Genomic DNA, 26,992 nt, shown 5'->3' with positions numbered 1-26,992 from the left:
CCCTGCAGACACCGCTTCCTGTCCTGAACTACTGCACAGCACTGCTGAACAGTACTGTTGTCCACCCCAAAGGTGGCTGCATTTCAGCAACAGGTCAGGTGGCTCCTCTCTATCTATGTCAATAGTTTGCAGCCAGTGTGCACAGCACTTTGAGGTCTCTGGATGCCAGTTTGCCACCCCCGCAGAGCACGTGGCAGCCCTGCTTGCCTCTCAGCTCATGGCATTGCTGGCACCTGTTCCTGTGCAAAGCACATCTGCACTCACCCCGAGGCCATCACTCCACCTCCAGCTCCTCTCTGCTCCAGGATCCCGCCGGTTCAAGCCGATCCAGAACCAGTGCTGCTCATGGATCTCCGGTTCCGATTCGCTGGAAGAAACCACATGGAGCTGGTGAACTGGGGGAAGGGGAAACACACGTGCTATCTCCTTCCTTTAGCATGGAGCTGGACGGGGGAGCTATTAGGAAGAACACCCAGGGCCAGTTCTAATGCCCCCTGGATGCACAGCAGCGAGAATGGGCAAAACGCAGGGGGTACATCCCACAATGCATCTGCAAACATGATTTTATCCCCTTCTCCAGGAATACCAATGAGAAAATCACATGCACTTCAGGCACTCATGTGTGCATGCTTTGCCTACAGCGTACACCCTGCCTATGCACCAGCACCGGCAAAACATACATGTATGCACACATGCACGGCTACACAGACACAGGACATAAAAAATGCCACACAGGACCAGACCAGTGGCCCAGCTAGTCCAAGTACCCTGTCCGAGATGCTTCAGCGGAAGGCACAGAAACCTCCTAGTAGAGAATTATGGAATAACCTGCTCGTGGGGAGCGGGGGAGGTCCTCGGGTAGTTATTTAGAGATGCAGTTTCTGATTGGCTTACGCCCTGTAGCAGAAAGCTTTACACTCCTTGGTTTCAATCTTTACTGTGTACCTCTGGGTGTTCTCATTATCCATATAAATGCCTGGAGTCCTGCTAAGGTCTTGGCCTCAGAGAGGTATTGTGGCAATGAGTTCCACAAGCCAATCATTCCTTATGTAAAAAAAAGTGTTTCCTCATTTTACAGCTTGCTCCCTATAATTTCACTGAGCAGCTCCTTGTTCTGACAAGGAAGGGTAAATAGCTACACGTTTCTCACCTATCTACTTGCCAATTTCTATTATTACAGGGATATCCATCACCATGGGCTCTGGGCACCTTCTCGAGCCTATTCAGTATTTCATACATCTGTGTCATGTCCTTGTTGCCTCCCCAAAGTAAACCGTTCCTGTCTTTTCCGTCTCTTGTACTATGTACATACATTTACACACACTGTATGTACCTGCTCACGCTCAGGTAAGCGTACACGCTTTGCCTACAAAACCGCATGTATACACGGACAATCATGCATGTGAGCACACAGACACATACACATGCATCTATGCATACAAATACATGCATACTCTTGTACACACAGCCACATGGCTGCAAGAGCGTACGTGCACTTGCATAGGCACCTACATCCATGTACACGCACATGCTCCCTTTACAACTGACTCCTCACCCAAAGATCTTGTTCAGGGTGTTGGCCACGAAATGCTCCTCCTCGTAGCTGCCCAGGCTGAGCAGCTGCGCCCCCAGCTCACGGCAGAACAGCTGGGCCAGAATCCAGGTCTTCTTGTCCTGCAGCTTGTCGTAGTTAAACACCTGGGGCGGGGAAGAGGGGCAGACTCACTGCTCTGCTCCATGCCCAGAGCACACCCACAATTCCCTTCTGCAACTTCCAAGCTGCCGCCCCTCTCGCCAGGGACATTTTAAGCATGAGGAGATGCTGAGTCCACTCCAGCCCGACCTCTGGTTCACCTGGCTGGGCGGCCGAGGCCTGTCCAGTCACAGTGGATTCTCAGCAGCACAGACCACCCTCTGCAGACCAGGCACCTGCCACTGCATCTCACCCCATGGCCAAGTTTCCCAAAGTTGGGAAAGATCCATGGGCAGTTGGGGCCAGCTCCCCCAGGGGGGTCTCCACACTGTGTTTTAAAGAGCCTCAAATGCCCGCAGGTGCCATTCACAGCCCGGTGACACACAGGGCCTGTCCCACAGCACCAGCTGGCCTGTGCAACATGTACCAAGAGCAGCAGAATTTAGCAATGAGTGCAGTGAGCAAGGGACAGGGGTGGAGGCTCTCCAGAGCTCGCAGGACCTCATCTGCCATCCCAAAAACTTATAGTTAGGAAAGCCTCTCGGCCAGCAGCTCTGCCTCCCAGCCTGCCACATCCAGTCCTGGGGATAACGAACTGGCTTGGACAGGCAGCCTGCTTTCCATCCTCCACAATGACAGCAGCAGAGAGAGAGAGAGACCCAGAGTGGTGTAATTACCCCCTGCCTCCGGCCCCTCACTGCTATGCAGCTTCCCACACACTGAGGCCAAGGCCCAAGGAGCCTTCTCCACCACTCCCTGCCCAGGAGCCAGCTACACTGCTGGTTCTTGGGCTCTGGACGCCCATGGACTGGGGGAGTCCAGCACCTCCGGCAGCACTGGCTCCCTGAGGTGTTTGGGGAGAGCAGCCCATAACTCTGTCCCACCCTCTCGCCAGCCAGAAGGGCTGGATGGGCGCCGGGGGGGGTGGAGGAAGGCTCACCTTGGAACTGGGCCAAACAGCAGGAGATACATTGTCTGCCTCATCCATGCAAACCTCCAGGAGCTTCTGCCAGGCCTCCACACCCCACCTCCAGGGCAGGGCTGTGGCTTAACGGCATCCTGCCTGGGGAGGGCATGTGTGTGACAGACTCAGTCTGGCCTGTCTTGCTTCCCTGGGTGCACACTCACTCCCTTCCCTCGCTCTTTACACCCACTGCTGTCTCACCTGCCTCGCAAGGGCACCGGTGAGGGCTCTGCAGGTCGCCTGGTTACCCTGCAGTGGCCTCTGTGTCCATGGCTGGCACAGGGTTGCCAGGTGTCCAGTTTTTGACGGAAAGTCCAGTCGCAAGGGGGACCTGACAATGTCTGGTCAGATGTACTGACCGGACACCAAAAGTCCCGTTACCACGGGCGTGGGGGAGGATGAGGGAAGGTGGAGAGGATCTAGCTACGAGGAAGGGGGAGGGGAGAGAGGAGCAAACAGGGGGCAGGGCCTTGGGGGAAGAGGGAGAACAGGGGCAGGGACTCGGAGGGGGAAGAGACAGACCTGGGGGCAGGGAGGGTGTTCTGGTTGGACCCGGGGTCTCACAGCTGTGCTATCGTGTCCGCACCGCACTACACAGAGTTTCTGACTCAGATCTGCAGCCTGAGCTGCATCCACACTGCAAAATGATGGGGCTTGGATCTGAGCCTCAGAGGGGCTTGGACTCAAACCCGAACCAGGACCTGGATTTAGCGTGCAGGATGGACAAACCCAGAGAACCCTGCTGTCTTCCTTGGGACATGCTTGCTTCTTACCTTGTAGCAGTGTCGGAGCTTGGGGTCCGAGCTCCATCCCTGGGGGCATGAGCCAGTGAGGCTGGGCGTCGGGTATGGGGCTGGTAACTCGGGGTTCACTGGGGTGCCCAGGTTCTGCCTGCAGATGTATTTGGCCTTGAACGTGCTGCAGTTCTTCACTTCCCATAGCCCCATGGAGCTCCCCGTGGCCAGGGCGACGCAGCCACCCTTGTTGTAACCTGGAACGTTCATGGAAAGGGGGCAGAGAGGGGGACAAGGTTTGAGCCTAGATAGCTGACAGTGGAACCCGGCCACCTACCCCGGTGTAACAGGCCCCTGCCTAGGGATATCATTGCTGACCCATCCCCCTACCACCAGGTGGGCACCAAGCAGACAGCATGAGTACAGACCCCACTGCTGCCCTGGGGCATCCAGAAGACCAGGAGCAGGGGAGGCAGGGCTGGCGGTGCCACCCTCCGGGGGGGGTGTAGAATGGGTGGGGAATGGAGAAGTTATGCTACGGGGATGGGGGGCGGTGGGGCTAAAACAGCACAGAGACAAGTGGGACCGATCCCCTCCCTATCAGGGCCCCAGGGCCCATAGGAAGGAGAAATGGATGAGAGCCACCAGGTGCACCCCCTACAGGATGCGCCCCAGTGTCCCCTGCTGACTGGTTCCCGTGCTGGGGCTGCTGTGGGAGATCGCCCCACAGCCCAAGAGATTGGACGGTGGTGGCGTTTTCCTTTGTCCGGTTCCCTCCCACGGATCTTCGTTATCCCCCCTTGTGCTTCTCCAGATGGTTCCCCTCCCTGCTTGGGGTCTACTCCTTCACACCCAGGAAGATAGGGAGGTAGAGAGAGCTGCTGTCATTAGCTGGCTACTGCTCCTTCTGCCATCGGCATCTGGCCCTGAGCTCTTTGCCACAGCTCTGTTTTCCTGGAGAATGCTCAGGGAACAGAAGCTACCATGCGTCTCGCTGTGGAGGAGAACGATGGGAAATTGGGGGAGGGAGCGAACACCCCCCCTCCCAGCTGGCTTCTGTGCCATTACCGGGCTGGTCGCGGTTCCAGTGGGTGTACATGACTTCATCGCCGCTCAGCCAGCGGAAAGCACCCGTCTCGTTGATGTCCTGCAGCGCCGTCCAGAAATACTCACTGTCCCAGCCATAGATGAGGCTGCTGACGTACGCCTGCTCAAACCTGACACGGGAGAGCAGTGGGATGCCCTGCGGTTAATCTTCCTCCTCTGTGGCTCTGGCCCTGAGACATGGGTCTGTTCCTGCCCCCAGCCCTAGTGCTTTGACTCAAGCTGTAGAGACTCAGGCTTTTAGCTCTGGAGATCCCCAGTTCAATCCCCAGTGGCTGTCACACAAGGAGTACAGTCTCAGACACTTCCTGCTGTTTGCCCCGCTAATTAACTCTGCCTCCTGTTACTCCTTGGGGGAATTCTGCACCTAAAAATTCTGCGCTCAATATTTTAAAATTCTGCAAAATTCTGCATATTTTATTTGTCAAAATAATACCCTATAATCACATCAGTTTCAATTATTTTTGGTCATTTCTTTCAAAATACCTGTCAGCAAGTATGTCTGTAACAATACAGACAACAAAAAAGATTCAGGAAATATTTTTTGACAAATAGATTCCTTACTAGGCATATTAATACAGAACTCGGAGTAATAATTCATTTAAACTACAATACAGAACAGTATGTCCCAGACTCAGAAGCAGTGCAAAGGCTTGGGGGAGTCAGGGTAATGGAGGAGCTGAGGGAGAGGGAAGTAAATTGCTGGGAAGGAGGCTGGGTGTGAACTTGGAAGGTTGTTGGGTATGGGTGGGAAAAGTATAGAACAGGTTTTCTTGGGGGGTGGGAAGGGATTGTTAGGGTGCTTCCCCCATGCAGACCCTGGCTGACCCTTAGCCTCTCCCATTCAGTCAGGCACATCTGCCCCTGTCCCCATGTGTCTCTGTGCCCTCACCCAGCCATTCCCCTGTCCCTATGTCTCCCTGTCCCCCTTCCCCATCCCCATGTGTCTCTGTGCCTCCACTCAGCCACTCCCATGTGTCTCTGTACCTCCTGTGCCCTGTGCTGCCATTCCCATTTAGCCCCTGCCCCAGTCTGTCCTCCCCCACTAGCCCTTATGAGCCCGTCTGACCCCCCCACTCCTGCAGCATGCCATGCTGTCTGTCTCCCCATAGCCCCTGTCTCCTGACCTGGCCTGACAAGGTCTGAGAAGAAGGCAGCTCTCCCTCTTCCCTTGCTGGCTGCAAGCTGCAGCTTTGGTCTATCGCCACAGCGCTCTCTGCTGGCCAAAAGGCAGAACTGCAGAAGTTATTTTCTGCTGTGAGCTGCTGCGCTCGTGCCACAGCGCCCTCTCGTGGGCAAAAGGTGGAACTGCATCAACATGTCTGCAGAAGCTTTTTTTGTGCAAAAAATTAATTATGCACACAAGCAGTAGCACAGAATTCCCCCAGGAGTATCCTGTGGGAAGTACCATTATCCCCATTACATAGATGGGGGAAAATGGGACATGACTTGCTTCAAGGCTGCACAGCCAGCCACTCAGTGGCAGAGCTGGAAATAGAAACCAGGGGTCCTCCCTCCCCTTCCCTTCTTCAGACCACAGGCCACCTCTGTTAATGGAGTATTCAGCACCGAGCCGGGGGGGGATGGGACTCCAGTGACTTCAGCTAGGGTTATGGGCATGTCCCGGAGGGAATGGAAGCCGAACACCCATGACAGCAGAGCTAATCCCCAGAGCACACCCACCTGTTGGTGATGGTGACAAGGGTGGCCCCATAGTCAATGCACATCTTCCGTGCATCACTGTAGGTCACACGGTCTTCTCCTAGCCAATAGCAGGAGGGGCTGTGCCATTTCCAGCCCTGGGGCAAGAGAAGACAATGATGGTAAGACATCTTGCAGACTTCAGTACCATCTGAGCAGATGTGCTTTCCAAGTGCCCTTTACCCACAATGCATAACTGTCCAGTGGAACTCGCTGCTACAAGATGTTACTGAGGGCAGGAGCCTAGCAGGATTCAGAAAAGGGATCAAACATGTGCATGAATAAGAAGAACCTCTGCAGTTCCACTAGTTAGGATAAAACAACCTGCTGGGGATATAAACCCTCCTGCTTCAGGCCATAAGAAACCACTGATGGCCTGGGGTCAGAAAGAGCTTCTGCCACAGACATGTTATTGAACAAGAGTCCACTAGGGGGTTCCTTGCATCCTCCTCTGAAAGCAGCTGATGCTGGCCACAGTTAGAGACAGGAGACTGGCCTAAGATAGACCTTGGGTTTCAGCCAGTCTGGCAATCGCTATGCAAACTAGAATTATTTAGGACAACAGTGTTGTGCCTCATCCAAAACACAGCGGCAAAGAGCCCCCCTGCAACTCCTGGGGTACTGGGCTCAGCACGGCTTCAGAGGGAAAAGCGCCATGACCTGACTCACCACCACCACTTCCTGGAACACCCTGGTTTTTCTTGGGAGGTCTCCCATCCACAGGCTAACCCGGCTTGACCCTGTTTATCTGGTGAGGTCTAACAAGATTGCAGCCCGAGAGGACAGGGCTGCAGAAAAAAACATTGAGGCAGCTTCAAAGTAACAGAAAAATTTGTGTTGCTAACATCCCAGCCCCGATGGGAGGTTCGGGGAGGGGAATACAATCCCCTCCTTATGTGGGAAAGCCAAGCAAATAGCAAGTCCCACCGCAGTCCGCTTTAATAGCCCTGGTTTGCTGATGCTGGAGCCTCTCTGGAGTTGGGGACACAATAGGGTCTATTCTCTGCCAGGCAGGAGGGACTGTGCAGAGAGCTCCAGAAATGCTTGGCAAAGGCAGCAGCAGCCCCGGCTGCATGGGGTGGGAGGAAGGGGGCTTGATCACTGCAGAGAAGAGTGAAAGGAAACACTCAGAACAAAGGAAAGAGCCGGGAGGGGATTTTCCTTGCCCAGCCTGAGGCCAGGGCGGGGGAGAAGGAAGGAGGGGCTCAGCTGGAGAAATTGGCCTTGCTCAGGCCTGGGCCGCATTGCCACTTTCCCGCACCCTAGGGAAGCTGACAAATCACCTGTGGTGTGAGCAAAACAGGCTGAGCAGCTTATCCACGCCGTGGGGCCCACATCCCCCTCCCTATCACCCCCCTAAGTCCCAGCACTCCCAGCCAGTGAGCAAAAGACCATCGTCTCCGCCTTTGCGAGCTGCGCACACTGCCACAACCCACCTCCCACCAACTCCAGCACCAGCAGCTGGCCCCACCGCTACAGCTAAAGTAGCAGGTCCCGTACGGGGGAGCAAAGAGCCTTCTCTATAGCCACAGGGCCCGGCCACGGCGGGGTACAGAGTCACACACTAGCTTTGTGTATTACAAAAGTGCTAGGCAAACCCAGCTAATCAATCCTCACAGCCAGAAGCACAGCGACGTCCGATATGCCAAGGAGGGATGTCAACAGGCTGGAGAGCATGTCCCCTTATCCCTACCTATCCCCACAACCCCCATGCAAGGTAGGGAAGAATTATCATCCACATTTTGCAAATGGGGAAACTGAGGCAACAACCAAGAGGGATGGCCCTTCCTAAGGCTCGCCGAGCGCATTAGCGTCAGGTCCAGGATGTGAACTCCCAAGTTCCTGGCTCCGACTGCTTTACTCAGAGCGCTCGCCTGAAAGTGCTTGGAAACCTTTGCGTCGAGTACCACCTGTTCTGAGCATTCTCCCGCTGGAACGCAGCGTGTGACGGGGCAATGGCCTCATGCTAACCCCACCTCTCTTTTCTTGGTGGACTTTTAGCCACAGCCTGAGGCAGAGGCAAAACCTGGGGCAAAAAGTCCCCCCCCAGCAACCCGATAGTTATCCAGCCACATATGCAGAGGATTCTATTTCCACAGTGCCAGTGGCGTGCCAGATGCCTCACCACAAGGTATGCAGAGGGCACAGGCACCAAACTTTATTTTTCCAGGTGGGTGCTCCACCCTGCTCCTCCCCAAGGCCCCACCCCCACTTCAACCCTTCCCCGAGGCCTTGCCTCTTCTCCGCCCCCCACCAACCCCCCCACCGCTCGCTGCTCTCTGCCCTGCCCTGAGCACCGCCCGCCAGCCAGCTGATTGGCATCCCCACTGAACAGCTGTGGCTGGTGGGTGCTGAGCACCCCCTATTTTTTTTTCCTGTGGGTGCCTGAGCCCCGGAGCACCCATGGAGTCGGCACCTATGGCAGAGCAGATCCTGCCCCAGACAGCCAAGAGACCGAAGAGACAACATGCAAAGGAGGACCGGAGGTGAGGGACAGCCTCAGAAGGCAAAAAGAAAAAAGAAAAGGAGACTTGTGGCACCTTAGAGATGCATAGCATCCGATGAAGTGAGCTGTAGCTCACGAAAGCTCATGCTCAAATAAACTGGTTAGTCTCTAAGGTGCCACAAGTACTCCTTTTCTTTTTTCTTTTTACGAATACAGACTAACACGGCTGTTACTCTGAAACCTCAGAAGGCAGCAGCACAAGCTGCAGAATGAAGCCCTGATTGCCAAGAAACATCATGATTATTTCTCGAGGACCCTAGAGCATGCTAGGGGTCCCTGGCTGGCAAACAGGAAGAGTGTGATCCCTGCCCGACAGCCCACAATTGAGAGAGAAGACAGAAAGAGGGAAGAGCAGCAATGGGGGAGGGAAGAGGGGGCTGGGAGCGCCGGAGTTACACAGAGAGGGGGGTTGGTGCCTCCTCGTGCATGGCTTCTGATCAGACAACACCGGTGTTGATTATTATTGGTTTAATCCAGTTCAGTTGATTTTGTTTGTAAGGAGCAGAGCTGCAGTGAAGATAGTTCCTTTCAGCCAAGGACCTCCTGGCAAAGGTGGGTCGGGATCATCAGCCTCAGCTCACCAGTGGGGTAACTGAAGCACAGGGGAGGCAGGAGTACAAACAGAACCCAGGAATCCTGGCTCCCAATCCCCACCAAGGAGCACTGCTCGCTGGGGCTCCTGCACCCGCCTCTCACTTCCAGCGTGCAGAGCGTGAGACTGAGCCCTATTGTCCCCTCACTTCAATTTGATACCAATGTATCTCCATTAACGGTCATGGAGCGACCACTGATTTACCCTGGTGTAAGCAATAGGAGACTCCGGCTCTGAGACCAGGAATTGAACTCACATTTCCCCAGTGGGTTCCAACCCCAGGCTGGCCTACAGTTCTGGGTTACAAACTATTACAGCCTTACAGATCCACCTACATGGAAATCAGCAAGACAGAAGTGGGAGATGGGGGCAGTCCCCTGCCCCTCCCCAACGTCAAGAGAAATAGCATTTAAACGAAGGCTGGAGGAAGGGAGAATGGTACGCTCTGGAGTGGCAGACACCCTCAGGCGTCCCACAACATGGGTCACCCTCAGAACCTTCCCCCTAGCCCTGGGGACATTCCAGGGGAATTGCAAGCTGCGTTCCTCCAACACTGGCTCTCAAAGGGCTCTGGGACACAGCGGGTTAATACACCAGCCTCTCTCACCCATGAAGACCTGGGTTCAATTATTGCTGAGAAGAAGCTTGGCTGCCCCAGTCCAATCCCTCGTCCACATCTGTGTGCATTACAAAACCACCGCACAGTTTGGCATGGAGAGCAGGCTCTTCTCAGAAGAGGCCCCAGCCGGGAACAATGAAAATTCTTCACAGCAGCATTCAGAGGAGACCTAGGACCGGGGGCTAAGCCAGGGGTGCTGCAGCTCAGGAGCGATGGGTGCTGGAGGAGCCCAGCACTGGCATGGCAGGGTGGGCTGCAGGTGAGGGAAAAGGTGTGTTTAGTCACCAGGAGCTGGCAACACCACCTGCCTGCAGCCCAGATGCTCTGAGCTCCCCCATGATGATCCTGCCCTGCACTACTGTGCACCCTTCTCGGCTGGGACGATCAACTGTGATCCTTCGGCCCCCACACCCTGTCCCACTCCTCTTGGTCACCCCCTCCAGCACCACTCTCCATCCACTAGTGCTTCCGGTCCCCCTCTTTCCATGTGCTTGCATTCTCCCTCCCAGAACCCACGTCCCAAGTCCCCTTCTCACCTGCTCCATCCCCCTTCTAACCCAGCCCCAAATACCTCTCTCTGCTGCCCACCTCCCAGCTCACATGGTACCCAAGTGCCTGACTTGCTTGTGGATTTTACACCAATCAATTAGCTGATGGTGGTAGGGGTGGGGGTGAGTATGGATGATGGGGAGGGGGAAGGGAAAAAGAAAAGCAGCTCATTGGCCAACCTGGCAGCGCAGCCCGGAAGAAACATGTCCAAAAGCTTGAGCAGATGGTGTTTCCACTTGCCAAAAACACCACCATGTTTTCTTTATAGGACAAAGCAGCGCGGCTGCTGACTCCTCTGCAGAAGTCAATGGGCTGGGTACAGGATCCTACAGACCAACCCCAAGGAGCTAGGGTGGGACAGGCTGGGTCTGGTTTAGAAGGAATTTGGGAGAAGGAAGGAGGATTCTGGGGTGGGCATATTGAGCTGAGGGGCAGACGCCTGGGTTCCACCATCAGCTCTGTCACCCAATGAGCAAGCCAGTGCTTTCTGCCTCTGTGACGCGGGGACAGAGATACGGGTCCTGCTCACAATGCATGACTGCCAGGGAAGTGCACTCCTGGGGCAAGCCATGCAGAAGGGTATTGGGTGGGGGGGCTGGGAGGGGGAGCCGTCAGGGCAGAAGCATGGGAGATACTGGGGGGCGAAGGGGGGGACTGTAAGGACAGCACTGGGGGGGGGGCTGCGAGGACAGATGCATGGGGGGTACTAGGGAACCCTGAGTGAGTGGATGAAGTCTGCAGTGTCCTCAATGCCACTGAGGCAAATCCCCCCAACAACACACTGATGGCAAGACAGCCTCTCAGACACCTCGATGGAAATCCCAGAGCCCTTGTTCTCTCTCCCCCCTTCCTTGCACGTCCCTGCTCCCTGCCACCATAGGTGTCGTTTGACTTCTGTATTTGGGAGGGCGGCTCCAGTCAGGCCAATGCGTGGGTGGGGGTGGACAAATTCCGTGCCTGCCCACAGGGGCGCCATTTCAGATGGAAGGTGCGGGGGGGTGCAATCTTAATCATGGTTCCAGGGGCTACGTGGCAACTGAAAAATCTAGTGGTTTTGCAGGTAATAATTTAGAAATATCCAACAGGAGCATTGTATCTAATTCCTATTTTAAGAAAAAATTAAATAAATATTAGACCCCATTCAGCTCTAATACTAACACGGTCTGACATCTTGTGGCAAGTCATGTATGGGACACTGGTTAGGTTTAAAATTGTAATGTATATTCTTATGGAGATACTCTTACCAAAGCCAGAAGGGACCATTGTGATCACCTAGTCTGACCTCCTGCACACAGCAGGCCATCGAATCTTACCCACCCCCTCCATTAACAGACCCCTAACCTCTGGCTGAGTTACTGAAGTCCTCAAATCAGGGCTTAAAGACTTCAAGTTACAGAGAATTCTCCATTTACACTAATTTAAACTTGTCAGTGACCCGTGCTCCATGCTGCAGGTGGTGAAAAACCCACATGGTCACTGCCAACCTGACCCAGGGAAGAATTCTTTCCTGACCCCAAATATGATGATCAGATAGACCTGAGCATGTGGGCAAGATCCACCAGGCAGATACCTGGGAAAGAATTCTTGGTAGGAACTCAGAGCCCTCCCCATCTAGTGTCCTGTCTCCAGCTGTTGGGGATTTTTGCTACAGGCAGACGCCGATGGGCCACATGCCATTGTAGGCAGTCCTGTCATACCCTCCCCTCCATAAACTTATCAAGCTCAGTATTGAAGCCAGTTAGGTTTTTTGACCCCACTGCTCCCCTTGGCAGGCTGCTCCAGAACTTCACTCCTCTGATGGTTAGAAACCTTTCCCTAATTTCAAGCCTAAACTTGTTGATGGCCAGTTTATATGTATTTGTTCTGGGGTCCACATTGATGCTTAACTTAAATAACTCCTCTCCCTCCCTGGTATTTATCCCTCTGACGTATTTATACAGAGTAATCAGATCTCCCCTCGGCCTTCTAATGGTTAGAGTAAACAAGCCAAGCTCTGTGCGTCTCTTCTCATAAGGTAGGTTTTCCATTCCTCAGATCATCCTAGTAACCCTTTTCTGCATCTGTTCCAGTTTTATCTTTCTTAAACACGGGAGTCCAGAATTGCACATAATACTCCAGAGGAGGTCTCACCAGTGCCTTGTATACTAACACTTCCCTGTCTCTACTGGAAATACCTCACCTGATACATCCTAGGACTGCATTAGTCTTTTCACAGCCGCATCACATTGGTGGCTCAGTCATCCTGTGATCAACCAATACCCCCAATTCTTTCTCCTCCACTGTCACTTACAACTGATAAGTCCCCAGCTTATAGTAAAAACTCTTGTTGTTAGTCCCCAAATGCATGACCTTGCACTTTGCACTATTAAATATCATCCCATTTCTATTACTCCAGTTTACAAGGTCATCCACATCTTCTTGTACGGTATTCTGGTCTTCCTTGGTATTGGCAATACCTCCCAACTTTGTGTCATCTGCAAATTTTATGAGCACACTCCCATGTTTTGTGCCAAGATCAGTAATAAAAATGTTAAATAAGGTTGGTACCAAGACAGATCCCTGAGAAACTCCACTAGTAACTTCCCTCTAGCCTGACAGTTCACCTTTCAGTATGACCTGTTGTAGTCTTCCCTTTAACCAGGTCCTTTTCCACCATTCAGTTCTCATATTAATCCCCATCTTCTCCAATTTAGGTAGTAATTTCTCATGTGGAACTGTATCAAATGCCTGACATCCAGGTAGATCAGATCTACTGCACTTCCGTTGTCTAAAAAATCAGTTCTCTTCTCAAAGAAAGGTATTAGTAACAAGGAGTAATGGTCTCAAGTTGCAGTGGGGGAGATTTAGGTTGGATATTAGGAAAAACTTTTCCACTAGGAGGGTGGTGAAACACTGGAATGCATTACCTAGGGAGGTGGTAGAATCTCCTTCCTTAGAAGTTTTTAAGGTCAGGCTTGACAAAGCCCTGGCTGGGATGATTTAATTGGGGATCGGTCCTGCTTTGACCTCCTGAGATCACTTCCAACCCTGATATTCTATTCTATGATTCCTTACGGCCTCTTGAATCCAACAATTGAAACAACTGTAGAAAAATCTACAATTACTTTCTATCATTTAGGCTACTTACTTTTTGCAGTTCACCAAGCTTGGAACAGATCATTGAACTTTAGGAAACATCCTACCAGCCCTTTCTTATCTTAATCCCCTGTTAATCACTCTATTTATAAACAAAATTCTGACTCCCTGCCTCAGGGGCACAGACTGGGAGCAGGCTCCTGTCTCCTCTGGGAGAACTCCTCACGTTGCACACACAGGTTGCCTGTCTGAGGCTTGAAGTTCGGGGGCAACGCCATCCCATGCCCCCTCCTCCCCAATTCCGCCTATGCCCGCCACATCCGGAGAAGGCCACCCGTGGCCCTCAGCTCTGCCAGAGCGTGGGATGCTTCATGAGGTGAATCAACAGACTGATGGAGGGAACGAGTGGAATTCGTAGGCTGGATCCCCAGAGACCTGCCAGCTGGGCATGAATTCAGCTGGCCTCCGAGTTACTCACACGCAGCCTTCGCTCACGGTGAGCTCCCGTTTGGTATTTCTCTGGTAACCAGCTGTGCTTTTGTCCTCTGAGTCAGGCTGTAGCAGCGCTGGCTTTAAGTACCCAGACAGCAACCAAACACGGAAAGGCGCTCTTGCTTCCCTCGCTGTGGGCAGTGAGTGTGCACGGCGGAGTGTGTGTGTGTGTGAAACAGACTTCATAGCTCAGGCTGGAAGGAGGTTACAGAGAAGTACAAGGTAGCAGGCCAATTATCAGCAGGACACTGATTTCCTTATAGCAGATGACAAAGAACTGGGGGGGCGGGAGGAAGGGAATGGATTTTTCTTCATTACAATCTGCAGTCTCAGGATCTCATTTAATTTCCTGGCAGCTTTATCCCTTAGCAATCTAGGGACAGCGTGATGGTTTGCAAACAGAGGCGTGCTGTACCTCTGCTGATCTCATAGCGAGGCATGCGTAGGCTGGCTGGGCTGTGACGGGAAAGCTCCACGGTATTACAAGGACTGGTGTGGGGACGCACTACGCGGCGTTCGCTGAGTCAGGGCTGAACCCAATGCTTCAGTTTGGCACTAAGGGACCCTGCCCTCAGGGACACCTTTTTTCAGATCAGCTGTAAAACGGAGGTCCTGAGCACGGCTGGTCACTGAAGATCAAATGGCACTTTTCCCCCATAAGGAAGGGATATTAACACTGGTGTTCTCCCCAACCTAGATAATGACATTCTCCTTTGCCAGTTTACCTGGAGGCTGGATTCTTCGCCACTTCCTCTCCTAAGCGGCTGTGTATCATTACTGTGAGATGTTAAAACGGTTGATGAGACCCACCTTAGAGGTGGCTGCAGTTGGGGGTGGGAGAAGAGATCCCCAGAGAAATGTGGTTTGGGTTCCTTTAGGATGAAGGATACTACAGTAATTTCAGATCACCAGTGCCTTACTGGTAATTTGCATAAGGCTTATCTTCTGGGGATTTTCAAGACTTGGGTGAAACTCACGAACCACCACCTCCTGTGACCCACCCTAGCCTCTTCCACCCAAGCATGGCGAAGAACCTTACAAACAGTAATGGAAGGAGCTTCACAGCCTTCGTGGGTATCAGGTGAGTACTGTCCTCATTTTACAGATGGAGAAACTGAGGCAGAGAGTAACTTGGCCATGGCTACACAGTGCGACCGCGGCAGAGCCAGGAACAGAGCCCAGGGAGACCTTGTGTCTTAAACACAAGCACTGACAAAGAGGGCAGGCAGGAGGAAGCTTCTCTGTGGTGCAGGGCAGCATCGGGGTCCCCTGCGGGGACAATGGGTTCTTAGATGGAAAGTCACTCAGGGTAGGCCCTTGTGCAAAGAGCCCAGAACACAAAACCAAGAGAGATCAGGTTGGAGTCCCTGCATCAGGCAACAGACAGCAGCACCCCAGTAACAGGGTGAGGAAGCATAGACAAAACAAGGGGTCTGGAAAAAGAAACGTTCAACCTCAGCACGACCCCTTCAGTGCAGGCAGCTCACCTCCGGCCCCTACCCTGGGCTGCCCTGCTCGGTCTGTGGGCAACGAGGGCTCCCTGCAGCACCACCGGCCAGAGAGCCACCCCTGCAGCACGAGGGACCTGCCGGCCACAGGCAAAATGACCCCCACGGCTGAGATGCTTCCGTTTCCGATTCCAGCTGGGTGGAAAGCGGCAGCACTGCAATGCAATTCCCCCCCCTCCTCCCAACACACACACGCACCACACCCCTTCTGTCTGCTTGCAAGCCAGCAGCCTGACTTGCCAAAGCCTCAACTCCAGGGAGGGATGCTCCTCATCTGCTGCCTCCCTAATCCCTCCAGGATCTCAGTGCATCAAGAGGCCAGCTCCTTCCCAAAGGGCAGGCAGCCCAGCTGAGCCCTGCTGGAGGGATTAGAGTGTCACTCCTGATGTCTGGCAGACTCTGGGAGTTCCTGCACTGCCTGCCAAGGCGAGTGGGATGGAGGGGAAAGTGGCGGGAAGAGAGGAGAGCAACCGGAAAGACAGAGGGGAGGCAGCTGCTGTGGCAGCGTAAAGAAGGCCCGAGGCGGCTAATTGCTCTAGAACAAACGCTGCCCTGGCAACTGCTTTTAATCCTCTATGCAGGGTTTTTTTAACTGCTTTTAATCCTCCGTGTCGGTTTCATCAGCCCATTTGCACCCTCCTCCCCCTAGATGCAGCAGCCTCGGCGCACACGGATCAAACACGATTATGGGCAAGCAGGATGGAGCCAAAACCTGCAGATGTCATTACCAGATTATGGCTTGTCAAGCCATCCTGAGCCAGGGAACCGCGTACTGCAGCCTCGATTGCCCCCAGCAGCTGCAGGGCTCAGAGCTCGGGCAACGCCACATCTGGAGGGGCTGCTCTGAAGCCAGCTTCAACCAGCGCTGTAGCATCTTTCCGTGCCGGCCAACCAGCTGATCAGGAAGCATGGAACTCAGAGCCCTCACAGGCCACATCTGGTCCATCCCCCTGGCCAGCGCAGGATTGTTCCCTGCATCTATCTCAAGAGCTCTGTACAATTCAGTGTTAAACATCTCCAGTAGCTTCCACTACTTCAACAGAGGGCTCAGGACAGCTCGTTAGTCCACCAGGCAGGAGATGCTGGGTGTGATGTTGTCAAGTCCCATACTCTAGCAGGAGCAAATGTCTGCATTGCACGACCCCTTCAAAGCCATACACCAGGACTGGAACGGGAGAGCTCTCATGGGCCAGCGTGAGTCAAGCCCTGTGTGACCAGCTTCTGTCCTTCCTGCAAACACTGAACAAATGAGGATTTACACCCATTTACAAACCCTTAAAGGGCCTAGAACTGGATGAGCGGAAGCTAGTGGAAATGCTAAGGGATCTGGTGGATGGCCACAGCCAGCTGGTACAGAGACCCAAGTCAATGAGGTCGGGTCGCAGAACAGCCTGAGTGCTGAAAGAGAGAGGAGGGGTGCGATATAATTATACCTCGCTCTTATAGAGCACTTTTCACCTGTAGATCTCAAAGCCCTTTATAAAGGAGGTCAATAACATTATCCTTATATTACAGGTGGGGAAACTGAGGCATGCCCAAAGTCACCCAGCAGGCCAGTGGCAGAGCCACGAATAGACCCCTAGTCTCCCAAAGCCCAGACCGATGAGCTATCCACTAGGCAAAACTGCCACCCCATAGGGGCAACGGTGGAGGGGAAAGAAGTACAATGCCCTGGGACAAATGGAGGCACCTTCCAGTCGCCCTGAGTAGCTGCTTTTTCCTTGCTTGAAACCCAGAACTCCTGGCTTTCAGATCCTCTTGGGGCTGCCAAGCTGGGCAAGATGCCTCAACAGACTTTCTGTGAATGGAGCAGACCAATTTCAGGACGAGGGCGGGGATGCATGTCTTACTGCAACTGGTTTGCCGGTCCCTTTCTTTGACAGGGCTAATCAAAGCCTTTCTATGGCCCACACACCCTAAAATACCAGGGGGGCGCAGTCTTACGTTAACCACACTAACAGGGAACAGATGGAAGATGGGATTTATCCAGCTGGACTCAAACCTGCTTCCCCCCCCTGCTCACGTTAGCTGCTCTCGTGGATGGGAGCAGAGGGTGCTCAGCCTTTCGCAGGAGGCACGGGGCTCCTCCCTATCCAGGATATATTCATGTCACCTTGTACCACCTGGTATTTCACAGCTCCACCTCCCCCCTGGTAAGACTGCCAGCAAACAGCCCCACTACCCCCTCTGTGGAAGACATCAACAGTACTGCTGTGTCCCATCAGACCCGGGCCAGCATGCAGCTGGACTGGAGACGCATCTCGGCATTGCACAGCTGGCCTGATGCAAGGGCGGATGCACGTCTGGACACTACGACAGCGAGTACAGCTGGACAGCGAGGGACAGCACACAGCTGTCATGAGACATCTCCCCACAGGCCTTCAGCACGCTATCCCCGGATCTAGGAGCTTGGAGGAGGGAAGGGTGGGGTTTTCTTTAATTCTTCACTCCTCCTTCTTCAGCTTTAATCTTCTCCTTCAAAGCCCCCTTTTGCAATTCCCATACTTGGCCCCACCCGCCAGCCAGGTGACAGTCCCTGGGGCTGGATCTATCAGAGACAAGTCAGGGTTACAGCTCTCCCACACCCCTCCCCTGCCGTCAGACAGGAAGTCAAGCTGTCTGCAGCAAAGCTCCGTGCAAAGCTGAGCCCCACACCAGCGGCTGGGCTAAAAGAGCTCAGGAGGTAGCTTGCAGCTGCACACACCTCACTAGCGAAGTCTGCCTCCAAGTTGCATCTTCAGGCGCTGAGGAAAGCTGCTGGCTCTGGAGGGCTCATGGGCAATGAGCCGAGATGCCATGGCCCCACTGCTGTGCCTACAGATCCTGCAGTGCAGCAGTGGGACGCCTAGGAAGGAAGCTTTGTCTCACCTTGATGACCAAGGGGTTTAGATTTTGTGTCCCAAAGTCACGGGGGTCGAAGGGAGAGGCCCAGTGTTTCACTGACCTTCACCGCCCCATTTGGGTTTCCTAAGTCCCTCCCTGGTCATAAGAAATGGAGACACCATCCCTCCAAAGCATGTACACATCACCATTGGCAAAGGACTGCTCAAATACGCCCCCACAGCCTGGGCCCAAGGGTCCTTTGGGATGACATGGGCAAGCAGGGTGCCTGCTCCATTCTAAGACTACCTGACCTGAAGCAAGCAACAGCTCCTTGGCTTGGTACTTCAAGTACTAAATGGGATTCCTTCCTCTGGCAGCACCGCCCCCTCGCCCCCCAGCCAGGGCCAGCATTAGCGGGGCAGCAAACAGGCCAGCTGCCTGGGGCTCCACACCAAAGGGCCCCCATGAAGCGAACTTACATCCTATCTACAGAGTCACTGTGGGTAAATGTCATGCAACTGTTACAGTAATTCAGTCTCTAAAAGTGGAAATAAGCAACACTGTGGGGCTTGGGGGGAAGGAGGCGATGCTAGGGGACTCAGGCTTCAGCCCTGGTCAGTGGGGCTTGGGCTGGTAGAGGCCTACTCCTTAGTTTGTGCCTGGACCTCAGCGAGGCTAACGGCGGCCCGGCCCCCAGCCCCCTCACCTTCCTGCAGCCGTGGTCCTCCTCCTCCTCTCCCCGCTGGCTCACCCGGCCGGGCTTCTTACAGATGGAGGGCAGCGTCTGGTTACACGGGCTGTCATTCCACCTCCCTTCCTGGAGAGGATGGCACAGAGCAGGTCAGGCAAAGGGTCGATCACAGCAAATGCAGCTCTCAAAGGAGCAAAGATGGGATATTTTCAGTGGCAAGCTTGGGTAAGTCCCACCGACCCTGTGCTTCCTTCCTACGCTGCTCTACATTACACCTTCATTGTGGATCCCCTCTTCCTTTTATCTGCCCCTGTTACAGGGTCTAATCTTGCAGAGAACCTCTGGTTGGTTCAAATCCAGTTTAGGAGGGCAGTGTGATAGGAGTTTGGTGGCACTTGGTCCAGTTCTCAGTGGATCACTGACCACGCATTACAACCACCACCGGAAACAGCCCCCTTGTCAGCAGCCTCTGCAGGAGAAGGCAAGGAATGGGTCGGTCACAGAGACCACCCTTGTGGTCAGGTTTAGGGGACACTGGAGACACACTGCTGTCTGAGCCACACCCTTACGATGGACACAAAGCGCGCCAGTCTCTGGGACTGTTGGCACAGTGCTCACACCCAGGGATGCCATCAATCTAGGCTTGGCAGGATTAGATTTTGATCGGTAAACGTCAGTAAATGCTGATTTCACCGCACACAAACCAACCAAAAACTATTTCCATCCATAATAACTGAAATTTACAGATAGGCAAAGTAAGAAAAAAGCTGCTTGGAAACTTACTAGGGTTTGATGTAAGGCTATTTACAATGTATATTTTGACATGCGAGGTTGAAAATTTGTGTTTTGATGGTTACAAAGCTTAACTTTTTGAATTTCAACATCTACGGTCATTAAATAATTATTGTCTGACCCCCAAGTAATTTCCCACAGCTGTAAAAATACTTAAAAATAAACATCTAGCTCTGTTGAGATTTAAAATATGTATATATTGAATTCTGCCAAGCTCAAATTACTCCATTTCAGCCCTGCGAATTGGGTAGGAAAGGTCCCACATCCCATCCCGCTCCTCCTTCGCCATCAGTCCTCACCGGTCCCCAGATGGTCACACAGTCCTCCAGGCTGTCTCGGAAGTTGTTGGGCTCAAAGGGGTGCCAGTACGTGAACCTCACTGGCGTCCCGTCTGACCACTCAAAATTCATCTGCAGCTTGAGGTCGTTCAGGCCAATCCAGAGCTCCTCAACATCTGCCAAGCAGAAAGGGGAAGAGCAGGTCAGAGTCCAGCTCGGGTGTCTGGGGTGAGCCTCACCCTATGTAAGCACAGTAGCACTTTGGTACTAAGAGAAAACTATGCCCTCTCTGAGCATTCATGGGGCGAAATGAGCTTCTCGCACATTACAAGCCATGTTGGCTGTGAGCTGCCTGGGACAGGGACTAGTTTCCTTGTTAGCTGTTTGTACAGCGTCTAGTGCCATGGGGCCCTGATCCTCAACTGAGGTTCTTAGGGGTTACAGATAAATAATAATGGTCAGAATTTCTGAGACATCCAAGGGAGTTAAGTGCCCAGTTTCCAGATCCCAAGTTCTTTTAGGCTCCTTTGAAAATCCAAGCCAATGATGATAATATTACATACAAGACAAATTCATTAAAAGAACATTAGGGTAGCGAAGTCAAACACTCAAAAGTTAGGCCATGCCAGAATTAAGGTTGTCCATACAACCTTAATTTTGGCCCCTTTGTGCGTACTCCCAAGTCTCCTCTACTATTGTAACCCATGCCAGCTAGATTAAAGCTAACACCAGTATGCCTGCCTGCGCAGCAATCACACCCCTATTTGCGGGGTAGACATACCCTGCGTTACTTGGCTGCAACAGGACATTCTGACATGCCAAAGGTGATTCAAAACTCTGGATTAAACTCATCTTTAGAGTAGATCCATTGACCTGGGCTTGGAACATAGGACCCAGTTTGTACTCAACAAGAAGCGTACTTTCAAAAGCCCTGCCTTGGCTAATAGTGAATAAGTACTCTGCATGTCTATTCTTGTGGGGAAGGGTCTGAAAGTGCTTTACAAATGCGTCTCTGAGGTAGGTTATAGTATCACTGCACTCCATGAAAAGCAGCCACCTCTTGATGGAACGTGGCGGCCATTTAACAGTGCACAGGAACATTATTACACAGCAAATTTAAGGCAAGATTTGTACACTAAAACTATATATATGTTGGGGGAATCTTTCTCTACGCAGGTACCCAATTTGGAATCAGCCAGGGCCATCCTGATTCTTAAAAGAGTGCCAGGAGATCTTTAATAACCACTAGTGGTCCAGAGCCTCAGTTTTACATCTCGTGGAAACAATGCCATCACCAGAAGCACAGTGCTCGCCACCTTCCTCCTGGGGCGTTGGGTCAGCATTGACTCAAACAGAATGGGGCCACTCCTTTTTATTCCTTACTGAGATGAATGTATCAAATGCCAGCCATTGCCCTAGCAGATAAATGATACACTTCATACATGTTAAGTGCTTCTTGTGCGGTCTCTGATAGATTCACAAGACATCAGGGGATGATAGCACCTTCCATCTACGGATCTCAACCCCATTCACAGATTTGAATTAACTATCTTCACTATCCCAGAGTCAGAGAAGTATCCATAACCCCATTTCACAGATAGGAAAACTGAAGTGGTGGGAGGGATTTATCCATGGCCTCACAACGAGCCAGCACTGGAGCCGGGAATAGAGCCTAGTATGGACCAGATCAGGATACCTCTACTCATTCCAAGTAGTACCTTCCTCCACTAGTAGCCTCACTGGGACCACTCATGGTGCAAGGTATATTACAGAGAGGAAAGACTGTCCAGTAGTTAGGGCACTCAGCAAATGCAGGTTTAAATCCCTGCTCTGGCCATGGCCTCCCTGTGTGACCTTGGAGAAGTCATTTAGCCTCTCTGGGCCTCAGTTCTCCATCTGTGCAATGGGGTGAATAGCCCTCCCCTGCCTCACTGGGGTGTTGGGAGGATGAATGCATTAGAGTGTGAGGGGCTCAGCTGCTAGTCATGGGGGCTCTATAAGTACCTTTGGTAGATATCCCCCCTGAATACATACATGTAAAGGTCAATATGAACATATATGTGCAGCACCGAACCATGTGCCTGTAGGTACCATGCCAGTGAAGATATGGGCTCCCCCAGCCACGCACATTCCAAACAAGCCGATCCGCAGCTCTGACCCGGGTCCCTAGCATGTCCCCAGGTGGCAAGTGCGCAAACCTGCTTTAACCCTTACCTTGCTTGATCTGCTTGGTGACAAACTCCAGCTCGGAGAGCGTGTGGATGCTCACCAGGTCCCCGCCGCCACGCAAGCAGACCTTCTTCGCGTCTTGCCAGCTCTTCTTCTCGCCAACCAGCCGGTAGCAGCTGGACTGGAAGGGCTGCCAGGTAGGTTCACAATCAACCTTCACCTCTGACCAGGAGTCTGCAGGGACCCAGAGCAGACTGCTAAAGAGCCTTTCGCTAACTCCCCACACTGCCCCTTCTAAGCCCGTTCCCCTCCATGGTGCTGGTGGCATCCAGCCACGTGAGTGCAGGGCCTGTGTTAGGAGCAGCAGAGCCCCCAAGCAGCAGGAGGGTCTGGAAATACACCAGAGCTGAGTTACTGAGTGGTGTTCTCATCCATCCTCCCCGTGGAAGAAAAAGGCCGGGGTAGAGACCATCGAATCATGGAAGTCAACGATTGGCTACGCAGGTAGTGTCGGAGAGAAGGCTCTGGATTCTTTGACCATGGGATGGTGTTCCAAGAAGGAGGAGTGCTAGGCAGAGGCGGGCTCCACCTAACGAACAGAGGGAAGAGCATCTTTGCAAGCAGGCTGGCTAACCTAGTGAGGAGGGCTTTAAACTAGGTTCACCGGGGGAAGGAGAACAAAGCCCTGAGGTAAGTGGGGAAGTGGGATACCGGGAGGAAGCACGAGCAGGAGCGTGCGAGTGGGGAGGGCTCTTGCCTTATACTGAGAAAGAGGGACAATTAGTGAGTTATCTCAAGTGCCTGTACACAAATGCAAGAAACCTGGGAAACAAGCAAGGAGAACTGGAAGTCCTAGCACAGTCAAGGAATTATGATGTGACTGGAATAACAGAGACTTGGTGGGATAACTCACAGGACTGGAGTACTGTCATGGATGGATATAAACTGTTCAGGAAGGACAGGCAGGGCAGAAAAGGTGGGGGAGTTGCACTGTATGTAAGGGAGCAGTATGACTGCTCAGAGCTCCGATATGAAACTGCAGAAAAACCTGAGAGACTCTGGATTAAGTTTAGAAGTGTGAGCAACAAGGGTGATGTCATGGTGTGAGTCTGCTATAGACCACCAGAGCAGGGGGATGAGGTGGACAAGGCTTTCTTCTGGCAACTCACGGAAGTTACTAGATCACAGGCCCTGGTTCTCATGGGAGACTTCAATCACCCTGATATCTGCTGGGAGAGCAATACAGCGGTGCACAGACAATCCAGGAAATTTTTGGAAAGCGTAGGGGACAATCTTGACCTGCTGCTCACAAACCGGGAAGAATTAGTAGGGGAAGCAAAAGTGGATGGGAACCTGGGAGGCAGTGACCATGATATGGTCAAGTTCAGGATCCTGACACAGGGAAGAAAGGAGAGCAGCAGAATACGGACCCTGGACTTCAGAAAAGCAGACTTTGACTCCCTCAGGGAACTGATGGGCAGGATCCTCTGGGAGAATAACATGAGGGGGAAAGGAGTCCAGGAGAGCTGGCTGTATTTTAAAGAATCCTTATTGAGGTTACAGGGACAAACCATCCCGATGTGTAGAAAGAATAGTAAATATGGCAGGCGACCAGCTTGGCTTAACAGTGAAATCCTTGCTGATCTTGAACACAAAAAAGAAGCTTACAAGAAGTGGAAGATTGGACAAATGACCAGGGAAGAGTATAAAAATGTTGCTCGGGCATGCAGGAGTGAAATCAGGAAGGCCAAATCACACCTGGAGGTGCAGCTAGCAAGAGATGTTAAGAGTAACAAGAAGGGTTTCTTCAGGTATGTTAGCAACAAGAAGAAAGTCAAGGAAAATGTGGGCCCCTTCCTGAATGAGGGAGGCAACCTAGTGACAGAGGATGTGGAAAAAGCTAATGTACTCAATGCTTTTTTTGCCTCTGTCTTCACGAACAAGGCCAGCTCCCAGACTACTGCACTGGGCAGCACAGCATGGGGAGGAGGTGACCAGCCCTCTGTGGAGAAAGAAGTGGTTCGGGACTATTTAGAAAAGCTGGAAGAGCACAAGTCCATGGGGCCGGATGCGCTGCATCCGAGAGTGCTAAAGGAGTTGGTGGATGGGATTGCAGAGCCATTGGCCATTATCTTTGAAAACTCATGGCAATTGGGGGAGGTCCCGGACAACTGGAAAAAGGCTAATGTAGTGCCCATCTTTAAAAAAGGGAAGGAGGAGGATCCTGGGAACTACAGGCCAGTCAGCCTCACCTCAGTCCCTGGAAAAATCATGGAGCAGGTCCTCAAGGAATCAATTCTGAAGCACTTCGAGGAGAGGAAAGTGATCAGGAACAGTCAGCATGGATTCACCAAGGGCAAGTCATGCCTGACTAATCTAATTGTCTTCTATGACGAGATAACTGGCTCTGTGAATGAGGGGAAAGCAGTGGACGTGTTGTTCCTTGACTTTAGCAAAGCTTTTGACACGGTCTCCCACAGTATTCTTGCCAGCAAGTTAAAGAAGTATGGGCTGGATGAATGGACTATAAGGTGGATAGAAAGTTGGCTAGATTGTCGGGCTCAACGGGTAGTGATCAATGGCTCCATGTCTAGTTGGCAGCCGGTATCAAGTGGAGTGCCCCAAGGGTCGGTCCTCGGGCCGGTTTTGTTCAATAACTTCATTAATGATCTGGAGGATGGCGTGGATTGCACCCTAAGCAAGTTGCAGATGACACTAAACTGGGAGGAGAAGTAGATACGCTGGAGGGTAGGGATAGGATACAGAGGGACCTAGACAAATTAGAGGATTGGGCCAAAAGAAATCTGATGAGGTTCAACAAGGACAAGTGCAGAGTCCTGCACTTAGGACGGAAGAATCCCATGCACCGCTACAGACTAGGGACCGAATGGCTAGGCAACAGTTCTGCAGAAAAGGACCTAAGGGTTACAGTGGACGAGAAGCTGGATATGAGTCAACAGTGTGCCCTTGTTGCCAAGAAGGCCAATTTGGCATTTTGGGATGCGTAAGTAGGGGCATTGCCAGCAGATCGAGGGACGTGATCGTTCTCCTCTATTTGACATTGGTGAGGCCTCATCTGGAGTACTGTGTCCAGTTTTGGGCCCCACACTACAAGGATGTGGAAAAACTGGAAAACGTCCAGCGGAGGGCAACAAAAATGATTAGAGGACTGGAACACATGAGTTATGAGGAGAGGCTGAGGGAACTGGGATTGTTTAGTCTACAGAAGAGAAGAATGAGGGGGGATTTGATAGCTGCTTTCAACTACCTGAAAAGGGGTTCCAAAGAGGATGGATCTAGACTGTTCTCAGTGGTAGCAGATGACAGAACGAGAAGTAATGGTCTCAAGTTGGAGTGGGGGAGGTTTAGGTTGGATATTAGGAAAAACTTTTTCACTAGGAGGGTGGTGAAACACTGGAATGTGTTACCTAGGGAGGTGGTAGAATCTCCTTCCTTAGAAGTTTTTAAGGTCAGGCTTGACAAAGCCCTGGCTGGGATGATTTAGCTGGGGATTGGTCCTGCTCTGAGCAGGGGGTTGGACTAGATGACCTCCTGAGGTCCCTTCCAACCCTGATATTCTATGATTCTATGAGCCCTGTGGTTCCGCTGTTGAGGGATGGGAAGGGGAATCACACGGATCACTGTTCCCCCAGCGACGGCCAGATTCCATCTCCAACTAGCACGCTCTCAGCAATTCCCTCTTCCCCACTCTGCGGGCCCCACTGCCATCCTCCCCATCGGAGTGCTCCATGAATTCCCCTGGGGCTGCCCCACCCCCATCTGGCATCTTTACACCAGCTCCTGGATCAACTGACTTCACAACATTTTCATGGGGTCTTCCTGTAGTTTGAGAAGAGCGCTGAGGTTCTACCTTCTTAGACCCCGTTTTCCTACCCCCACCACGGGTGTGCAAATCAGTCAGTCCAGCTCACAGCCTGCATGACAGTAGCGACTGAAAGCTACAGCCACGTGGCAGCTTTTTGCTGGACTATACGTAGGGCCCTATCAAATTCACAGTCCATTTTGGTAAATGTCGTGGTCATAGCATTTACAGAAAAATCTGGAATTTTATGGTTTGAGATATTTAAATCTTTAATTTCACAGTGTTCTAAACATGGGGGTCCCGACGCAAAAAAAGGGTCGGGGGTGGGGGAGAGTCGCAAGGCTATTGTAGGGAGCATCGTGGTGTTGCCACCCTTACTTCTGCGCTGCCCTCAGGGCTGGGCGGCCGGACTGGGGCAGCTGCTGGGCAGGAACCCAGCTCTGAAGGCAGTGCTGTTGCCAGCAGCAGTGCAGACGGAAGGGTGGCAATACCGTGGCCCCCCTACAATAGCCAGATTTCAAGGGGGAGACCAGATTTCACGGTCCATGATGCATTTTTCACGGCCATGAATTTGGTAGGGCTCTACGTATATGCAATGCGCACGGTGGGCCGCAATCAAGTTCTCAGTGGATGGATGTCCACATGGTGGTGGTGGCAGTTCATGCAATCAGCCTTGTCACATAACTTCGGTTGCTCTGTGTTTGTACAGCACCTAGCGCACTGAGGTCCTTGTCCAGGACTGGGACTCCTGGGGCTATCACAATTCAAACAGAATTATTAAAATAGTAATAAAACAGCAGCAACATGTTGACAGCCCCATCAGAAACAGGCAGAGAAAGGCCACGCTAGTAAGAAAAAAAAAAATCGCTTGTGAAAACA

General features: G+C 52.4%; 1 protein-coding gene across 1 annotated transcript in view; it reads right to left on the bottom strand.

Annotated features, from left to right (window-relative positions):
* Window positions 1-26,992, bottom strand: part of MRC2 (mannose receptor C-type 2) — a 96,483-nt gene that overhangs the window by 24,287 nt on the left and 45,204 nt on the right. Inside the window, exons 7-14 of the mRNA XM_074940687.1 lie at window positions 22,336-22,524; window positions 20,143-20,297; window positions 19,067-19,177; window positions 6,179-6,294; window positions 4,460-4,608; window positions 3,431-3,648; window positions 1,556-1,698; window positions 265-367 (exon numbers count right to left, since the gene is read on the bottom strand). Coding sequence (XP_074796788.1) covers window positions 265-367; window positions 1,556-1,698; window positions 3,431-3,648; window positions 4,460-4,608; window positions 6,179-6,294; window positions 19,067-19,177; window positions 20,143-20,297; window positions 22,336-22,524 — 1,184 coding nt within the window. The remainder of the gene's footprint in view (window positions 1-264; window positions 368-1,555; window positions 1,699-3,430; window positions 3,649-4,459; window positions 4,609-6,178; window positions 6,295-19,066; window positions 19,178-20,142; window positions 20,298-22,335; window positions 22,525-26,992) is intronic.

Source organism: Natator depressus, chromosome 27 (assembly GCF_965152275.1).
Source record: "Natator depressus isolate rNatDep1 chromosome 27, rNatDep2.hap1, whole genome shotgun sequence".
NCBI lineage: Eukaryota > Metazoa > Chordata > Testudines > Cheloniidae > Natator > Natator depressus.
Note: the sequence above shows the minus strand (reverse complement) of the source record. Positions and strands in the feature narration are given on the sequence as shown.